Source organism: Pteropus vampyrus, unplaced genomic scaffold, assembly GCF_000151845.1.
Source record: "Pteropus vampyrus isolate Shadow unplaced genomic scaffold, Pvam_2.0 Scaffold3, whole genome shotgun sequence".
NCBI classification, from domain to species: Eukaryota; Metazoa; Chordata; class Mammalia; order Chiroptera; family Pteropodidae; genus Pteropus; species Pteropus vampyrus.
In genome coordinates this window covers 17,262,406-17,272,085 of record NW_011888784.1, presented here as the reverse complement: position 1 = coordinate 17,272,085, position 9,680 = coordinate 17,262,406, and the positions used below count along the sequence as shown (strand labels likewise).

Below are 9,680 nucleotides of genomic sequence, written 5' to 3'. Positions count from 1 at the left end.
GAAATTAAAAATTAATTTGATATTTTCTTTTGCTCAAGTGGCATTTAATAGTGTTAGGGACCAAGACGTATACATTAGAGAACTTATTTAATGGCGAGGTCAGCCAGGCACTTGGTTATTAAATGTTGACTCAGGGAATAAAGAAAAAGCCAACCAATCAACCAACTCTACAGAGCTGTGTTAAGAGGATACTGGACTTTAACTCCTTGATTGGAGGTATTACTGCTGCAGCAAGCTGACCTGCAAGATGGATCAAAGGCTATAAGTTATGATGTTTGCCTTTTAAAAAGTAAACGTGACTCTGAATTTCATAGTTTGCACATTTCAGCAGGAAGTGACAGCATGGATTCATGGTATCTGCCTTGGTTTCTGTTCTGCGCCTTTCTTCTCATGATTTCTGGCTTGGTAAGGAAACGATATGAAGAAAACGATTAGAAAAATTGGGGGCAGTTGATACTGATTGTTACAGAACAAATTTGTTCACTTTTTGTTTTTTATGCATTGTGAAGTGTTAATGAAAAAAAGCATTTCTTTTTGGTGAGCAGGGGCAGGTTGGGTATAGGGCGTAAGACAAAGCCCTGCAAGAGAAAAAGTCAGAGATGTTGACATAAAATTATCTTTTTCTTTCAGTTTCATCGCTGTGTAACAAGTTTTCTTTTTATAAAATGAGAAATATGAATTTTGAAAATAATTCCATTTTTACTGCTGAATGGATTCATATTGCTGTTACAATAACGTGAGACGCGAATGGAGTGAATGATGATTGTCACAGGCATAGCAAATACTTATAAAATTTTGTAGCATGGGATTTCTCTTCTGCTTCTTCATCAATTTAGACCAATCTTTCTAGAGTGGCAGGTGGTTCGTACCACAAACCAACCCAAGGTTCCAAATGAAGTTTCAAATACCCGGAGGAAAACCTTTAGTTGTGATTTTAAAATAATAGTTCTTATATTAAGCTGATATTCTGGGAACAGGAACTAAAGCATTGAGAACAAGAGATACCACTTAATAACATTAAAATTGTAATTATATAAAAACACTTGATAACTTTTTTCAGTAGGTGCTTTGGCATTCCTCTGTGAGTATGTGCCTATGTGTGGCTAGAGTGTGAGACCACCATGGCCCTTGTTACTATAAAAAAATATGGTAATCATCAAACCAACTCATTCCATTGCTTTGCTAAATGTTCCAAATGATTTTAGTATTTAGAAATGAAAACTCTATTTACATAAAATTGTACCTTACATTTGTGTCACATTTTACTACAGTTTAAAAAGTGCTTTCACATGACATTATATAATCCTCACATCACCCATGCAAAGCCGGTGTTGACCATATCTTACAGATAGTCTGGGTAGCAAGAAAGTGAACTGATTTGCTATTAGTTGGTGGAATCAGAAATATAACCCAGGTCTACTGCCTTATCAGTCCCGTGAGCTTTTGTTTTTATCAGACTACACTAAGAACTTTTCAGGTTTACTTAACTTTTTTCCAATGGGCATGTAGTCTGGGTTTCATCTGATCACTCGTAGGAAATCTATTTTTGGAAGTTCTTTTTTTTTTTTTATCACAAAGTATATTCACTGTTTTTTTTTTCTTAAACATTTGGTATTGTCTTTGAAGGCAGAACCCTGAGAGAACTACGAAAGTTAACCATGATTATTGAAGTCTTCAATAAAATTTTTTAAATGATTAATGACAATATTTCAACACTAGGAATATATTATTATTTTCAAACATTGCTCTGTGAATCCTTTAGAAAATTGTGTTAAAAGGGAACACTTATTGAGGGCTGCAGTCTTTTTGTTCTGCCTTTTGAATCTGTGAAGTTGGGTTTTTGTTTCTTTCGCCTTCAAATTTATGTAATAAGCAGTTTCACTTTTTATATGAAATGAGAAGAACTTCTGGTCAAAAAGATTATCTTAGACTCCAATTTAACTGTCTTGGATATATGTCATAAAGTAACTATAATATGAATGAAAACACCCCTCCACAAATGGCTACATATAGTTTGGAACTAAGAAAACCATTTATATTATGGGCATCATAATAACTTCTTTTATGTGTTTGTTTCTCAGCCAATTCCAGAAAATTTTGGTGAGTTTTTTTTTGAGATTTGCTCTAAGTTATAGTAAAAGACAGTTATGTGGATAATTAAACAACAGAACAGAACTTAGGTCACATTTAATGCTAAGTACATGCATAATTGCACTGAACTTTGATCAAATAGTGACTTGTTTTCATTTATTGAGGAATGTTTTATTCCTATTTTAAGGTTCCACATACCCAGCAGAAAAATAGGTGGTGGTATAGGAAAATCCAAACACAATGACTGACACATAGACATCCCATAAATGCTTGCTGTTATTATTTTTGCTATTTTGTGTCAAATCAGATGAACCTGATGTTCATCCTATTCAGCTGCACACTTAGAGATTTGGCCATATTTTCTACCCCTTTGCAACTTAGAAGAGAAATTCAAATTTAAATTGGGAATTTTGCTTGAGAGTTCCAAGATATGCTACTAGCAAAGGATATACACATATGGGTAGATTGGGTTGTTTGACCAAATTTAAACACCTGCTTTCTATTTAATGTAGTCATCTAGCCTACTCTTCCAAATTAAATTTAATATTATATGGAGTGATCAATTTCTTGTTCCTGAAGTCATTTGGCATTCAAGAGACATGAATAAGACAAGATCATATAAGTAAAAGCCCCATAGCCTCAAGCCTGGTTTATGAGAGATTCTCAATCAATCAATCAATCAATCAATTAACCAACCAATCTATCATCTATCTATCTATCTATCTATCTATCTATCTATCTATCTATCTATCATCTATTTATCTATCATCTATCTATTTATCTATCATTATCTATCTATGTATTGAATCAAAACCTAGTAGTCATTTATCTGAGGCAAAAGAACCGTGCTTACTTCTAATCTGGTAATTGACAAATATTTACTTCTTTCATAAACATAATGTTCAATGTGTTTTTCTTTGTTATTTTCTTTAAAGATGTAGATGGTGGAATTGACCAGGATATATTTGATATCAATAAAGGTTTGTAGATTTTTTTTTACATTTTTTATTAAGGGAGTTTGAATCCAATTTGCTAATATGAATTTTATTCTTTCCTCTTAGATTTGGGCCTAGATCTTTTTGAGGGAGACATCAGACTTGATGAGGTGAGTTGAAAAAATGCAAGGAAGAATCTTCTATTAATCACTGTAAGCTAAAATACAAAGTATCTAAGAATGATTGGATGGCATGAGCTAAGTTATGCCCAACTAACTCTAAAGGCACAGAATCATGGTGACACAGTTATTCGATGACTACATTGTATTGTAAGGGACTCATATAATACTGTCATCATCCATTACTCAGATTTCTGTGTGGTTAAAGCCACCGTCACTCACTATAGATGCTTTGGTCTTATTGATCTTTTCGATTTTAATTATTGGAGCAATAGGATGTTTTCATTTTTATACAGAACCTCACTGATTCAATTTAGTTGAAGCAAAGTTAAACTGAATTTGTAAACATCTTCAATGAACAGGATTTTTCCCATAAGAGATAGATTTTGTGATTTCTATCCTGACAGCTAAAAATAGTGTTGCCAAATAAAGGTCTTCCTAAACCTATTCACAAAGAGTACTGATTCTTAACCAGCCATCACGGCACACAGATGAATATAGGTACCTTACATGTAGTTTAAGGGAACTTAAACTTTTGCTATCATGAGCACTCCTGACATCCCTCACACCCCCACTGTAAACTTCAACTAAAGAAACAGAGCTTCAGTGTCTGAGGTTTAGTCCTGGGCCTGCTCTTTTATCGGAACTCTCTCCTTCTGGATCTCACCTTGCGCCAGGGCTTTCAATGTCATCTCTATGCTGATGACTCAAAATGTATAGCTCTAGTTCATTCTTTCCCCTGAGATCCACACGGGTCTAGCCAGATGCCAGTTCGTCACTTCCATTTGAATGTCTATAAGACACCTCAAACCTAAGGTGTCCTAAAATGAACTCTGATTTTCCATACAAATTATTCTTCCCCTGTCTTCTCTTTTAGTAAAATCATCACTACTCCCTCACTCTATGCCACTGAATAAGTAAACAAATCCAGGAATCACCTTTTCTTTTTCCCGTTCCCTCATCCTGCCACCTAATCCATCAGCAAGTTTTGTCATTTCTATCTGCAACATATACTTCAAATAATCCAATTTTCTCCTAATTTGTCTTTCTATTTCAAATATAAGCCCTTCTCTAAGAAAAAACCCTATCCCTGTCTCCGTACCCCAGAGCAAAGTGACCAGGCAATGACACCATTTCACTTCCTGGTTTGAAGCTCTTAAAATGCGTCCTATTGCATTTGGAATAGCATCCAAATTTACTCATAGCCTTGAAGACCTTGCATAATTTAACTCCTGCCTATTTTCCTTCCCATTACTTCTCCTCTTCTCTTCTCCCCTCCCCTCTCCTTTTCTCTTAAATCATTTCTTTTCTCTCCTAACTCGTTAGGTTGCTGGCCTTAAACCATATTCAGACCATGCCAAGCATATTCCCACCTCAAGACCAGAGCAACCTCTGTTTCCTCCACCTGAAATGATCTTTGCAGGGTCCTTTTCAATCCTGGCTCTTTCTTATCATTCCCATTTAACCTTAAATGTCACCCTTTCAAAGGGTTCCATCCTGGTCACTTTGTCTAATGTACTTCCTCATCCTTTTACTCTTGTCTTCATCTGCCATTTTTATTTCCTCCACTACAATTAAATGTAGTCTGTTTAAGCTTATTTGTTTTGTTACATACTGTTTGTCTCCTCCACTAAACATTAGCTCCATGAAGGTAAAAACCTTGGTAGTTTTGTTATCAGTGGATTCCTATTCTCTAGAACCATGTTCTTATTGTTGACTAGATGAATACATTAATAAAATGTTGATAGTTCTTCACTATAAAAACTACAAATTCTTTAAATTTTTTTGAAAACTCTGGCCTACCTCATGTGTGACTCTTTCTGATATTGTGAGATCAAGGTTATTGAGGTATCACTATCACTTCCTTCTTGTATATTTTTCATCTTTTGTATGGGAAACTAGTCTACAAATCTATGAATATTTATAGTTCAGTTTTCCAACAATCATATTTTAAATTGTTTTGCATGATTCCTTCCCCAACTCTATCAACAAAATTAATGGTGTAAATCAGTGATTTCCTCCTAGAAACTTTGTTCTAATGCAATGAAAGTAAAGGTACAAACACATTTACACATGTGCCATGCACATACAGGCAATTTATTTAGGCAGGCTGGGAGAACTTTAAACTTCATTTTTTTTCTAGATTAACTATTGTTTCATAAGTTTTTTCCTGATTTATTCAATTACGCCTTTCACATTTATTTTTTGACAGGTACAAGATAGAAATTCCATCGTTGGCGAAAACTATAGATGGCCTCATACTATTCCATATGTTTTAGAAGACAGCTTGGGTTAGTACACACTTTGGAGTATCCATAACTAATGTGTGTTCCTGACAGAACATGGCTATAGTATTTCCAAGGGTAGGCTTGTATGGTCTTTAAGGGTTTTGTGTTTGTTCATTGCTTTGTGTGGCTATATACAGTTACTTAAAAAAATGAGCAAAGTGAACAATGAAAAAAATCTTAGTAATTTTGTCTGAAATATTTGCTCAGTTTTGACTGATAAAGGAATTAATTCAACCAACATTTATGGAGCACCTACTCTGCTGTATTATTTATTCCATTCTAAGGACATAAAGATTAGAGAGTTAGTCTTTATTTTAAAGCAGTGGTTTCCCATATGTTCAGGTTTTACATATGAGTAAAAACAAAATGACCAAATAAAAATTTCAGTGATTGGCATTGCTTTACCAATATTTAATTTCGGCAAGTAAGGAGCTTAAACAATAAAAGAAGCCACTATCTTTTATCATCCATTTTTGTAAAATAAATAATGTTTTAATACTAAAATGTCAAAAGAAACTGATCCAAAACTAAAGACAGCTTTTCTATACAAGAAATTTAATTGTAACGGGAAACTCTAAACATGGTCCTTATTTTATTTCTGGAAATAAATTTATTTCTGGAGAAAATGATGTCATTGACCAGTATCAGTTTGGGAACTGTTGTTTGGGAAACTTTTCCTTAAAGAGCATACAATTTAGTGGAGATTCAAATAAACCAAAAGCTAATTATGATAATGGAATAAACATTATGATTAATGGTATGTTCAAAGAGCCATGGGAGCACATTGGAGGGGCATTTACTCAACCTAGACATAAATGCATTAGCATTAAGGAGCAGGTGGCACTACACAGTCGGGCTGCTGTGAAGGTTGTGCAAGCTGTATACCATATATAGGTGGCAGGGAGGGAGGAAAAGTGGGACCAAAATCAAGTTTTCATTCTGATTACCACGAGATAGTCATTTCTTCTCATGAAGTGCTATTTATCTACCTGCCAAGACAACACTCGCAGCATTTTCCCAGATAAGGTGTCTCTTTCTAATATGCAGAAAGGCACCACGTGGTTTCATGTGGCTTCTGATAGCAAGGGAAGGGTGCTCTAGGCAGATGGATCACTATGTGCAAAAGCATGGGGAAGGGAGAAAACCCTTAGCTGGAATTTAGATAGGAAATGGAGAAATAATAAGGTTGAACAAGTGGGCAGGATCCAGACTAGAAAGCACTTGAGTCTCTTCCATGTTAACCAACTTGGTGTGTATACTGAAGGTAACGTGGAACCACTAAAAGTTCTACTGTGGAAGAAGATTGTTATCCCTTTGGTTGCAGTATAGACGATTAGTGAGGCAAAAAGAAATTAGGAATATCAGCCAGGAGGCTATGGAAGACATTCAAGGAAGGAATGAAGAATTTCTGAACCCATCTCTCAGTAAGGATAGATAAGAATGGATAAATCTAAGAGTTGTTCGCACAACAAACTTGCCTAAAGACCCATTTCTCAGGACATAACCCCATTGTTAGGCAATGCATAATTCTCTCTCTCTCTCTACACACACACACACACACACATACACACACACACACACACATGCACACATTTAAGTATATGTAAAATTATATATAGGTATGTAGGTATAAATTTTAACACGTTTATTCTCCTAAGTGAGTTTCATGAAAGATCAGTGAGCTTTAGCATGACTGTCTCTTAGGCTATTTTTGCCATGTATTTTAACCAAAGCTATCATAACCTTAAGAACTCTTATGTACCTGTTTTTCATTAACGTTGTAAAAAACAATAGTGTATGCCTTGAGGACAGGAGCTATTTTTCACCTTGCAAATCTGAGGCTTGGCACAGTCTCTGGCATATTATAGGTAGTTAATAAATATTTTTTAAAAGTAAATTGAAATATATATACATATGAATAAAACATGGTAGGTAAAAAATTCAGCCCAGATTCTACCATTCAAACTGTGCACATTTTTACATACTTATAACTATAGTGTTTAAAATTTTTTGTTCTGCTTTTTTCACTTAATATTATTATACCATTTAATGTTATATAGTTTTTATAATATAATAAAACTTCAAATTTTTATGTCCATTTCTTCAACTCTGTGATTTTGATTTTTTCTTATTTAGAAAATACTTGTTTAATAGTATAGCAATTAACTTATTCTTTACGTTTAAAGTGAGAAGAGTATTTCCTCAGATTTCAGAAATTTTTTGATTACAACTTAAAGTTCTATTTTATTTTATTTTATTCTTATTTTTTATTTTAAAATAATTTTTAATTACAGTTGACGTACAATATTATATTAGTTTCAGGTGTACAATATAGTGACTAGACATTTATATAACTTATGAAATATATACCATCTTCGAATGACTCCAACTAAGAAAATCACTAGGCATGGCCATTCCTACGTATAGCAAAAGTAAATGCTTATGAGGCATTTTCACTATTACTTAAATTCTGGTGCGCCAACGCAAATTCTGCCAGCAAGGTTTTAGTCTTTTAGCTTAAACTTTAGGTGTTATCTGGCTGTTAGATGCAACTTCCCTGAAAGAGGTAATACTTGACATAGCCATTTATAACTTCCAGTGCATGTTCTAATTCCTGCTTGAGCACTAGATTTGAGATGGGAGGTGGGGAGAAGTAAGGATTGGAGGGTGAAGGTAAAGGAGGTAGGGATGGAAATGAAGGTCAAGGTTCTAGAAACCCCAAGAGGCTGATAAGGGGGTAATAATCCTGAACAGCTTCTTGCTTAACTCCTAGGCTTGTCTAGGACTTGCCTTATCCTTCCAAGCCTGGGGATTTAGATAACATGATTCCAGGTGGAGCTTTTCTCCTTGGTAAATAAAGACACATGGCTAATCTTATCTCAGTAGAGGGCTATACCTTTTATAAAACTTTCACATCTGTTCCCTTATTTGATTCTCAAAACAATTCAATGCAGGATGGGAACTATCCTCATTAAGCTTTGATAAAAAACCTAGACCAACACGCTCCTTTTTCATTCTGTTCTTAAATAGTCATGAGTTGGTCAGTATCATCATCCCTTATTGTAAGAAAGTATTAGGTTTGAAATAGTGATCCAAATGTGATATTTATAATACAGAAAATTTGAAAACAATTTTATATTTGACAACAGGAAGTAACATATATTATAGCTATATAATATAATCATTAAAATGGTAAAAACAATACTTGATAATGAAGGAGGAATTTAATGATATATTATTTAGTAGAAAAATGTTTATAAAATAGTATTAGATTGAGTTTATTTTTTATAATAATAGATGTATGTTATATTTGTATGTATTCATAAGCAAAAAAGCATGATAACGGTGGTTGATGATTTTTGGAAGATAAGATTTTATAATTTGCTTCTTTTTGTTTATATGCATTTCTAACTTATTTATAATGAACATGTATTATTTGTGTTGTATTGTAAAAGTTGAATTCTGAGGGCCTCTTATAGATTCATGGATTTTAGGGCCTTACCTATGTGAATCTTTGACCTTCACCGGACAGAGGCTTTCTGAGTACAGTCATGAGCCACTTAATGACAGGGATATATTCTGAGAAATGCGTTGCTAGGCAATTTTGTCATTGTGCAAACGTCATAAAGGGCACTTACACAAATCTAAATGGTATAGATTACTACACACCTGGGCTATATGGTATAACCTATTGCACAGCATGTTACTGAACAAAACAACATGAGGTTAAATCAATCACAAGAGAGAATGATGCAATTAAGAGATACTGCGAATACAAGATGCATGAAGCCACTGCCGGGGTAACACGAAATACTGTTTTACAGCAAACTTTTTTTATTATAGAAAGAGTACACTCTAAAATATGGTAAAAAGTATAGTATAGTCAATACATAGACCAGTAATATAGCTGTTTATTATCATTATCAAGTATTAGGTACTGTACATAATTGCATGTGCTACATATAATTACTTTTATACTACTGGCAGAGCAGTAGGTTTGTTTATACCATCACCACAACAGGCATGTAACGTGTTGAGCTATGATTAGACAGAAACATCACTAGACACTAGAAACTTTTCAGCTCTGTTATAATTTTATGAGATCATCATTGGATATGCTGTTGACCAAAATGTTGTTACAGGGTTCATGACTGTAATTGTTTTTAAATGTCTGTGCAAAGTTCATA

General features: G+C 34.0%; 1 protein-coding gene across 1 annotated transcript in view; it reads left to right on the top strand.

Moving 5' to 3' along the window:
* Positions 1–342: 342 nt before the first annotated feature.
* Positions 343–9,680, top strand: part of MEP1B (meprin A subunit beta) — a 27,582-nt gene continuing 18,244 nt past the window's right edge. The window contains exons 1-5 of the mRNA XM_011362566.2: positions 343–405; positions 2,082–2,100; positions 3,027–3,071; positions 3,153–3,196; positions 5,418–5,496. Of these exons, the coding sequence (XP_011360868.1) occupies positions 343–405; positions 2,082–2,100; positions 3,027–3,071; positions 3,153–3,196; positions 5,418–5,496 (250 nt within the window). The remainder of the gene's footprint in view (positions 406–2,081; positions 2,101–3,026; positions 3,072–3,152; positions 3,197–5,417; positions 5,497–9,680) is intronic.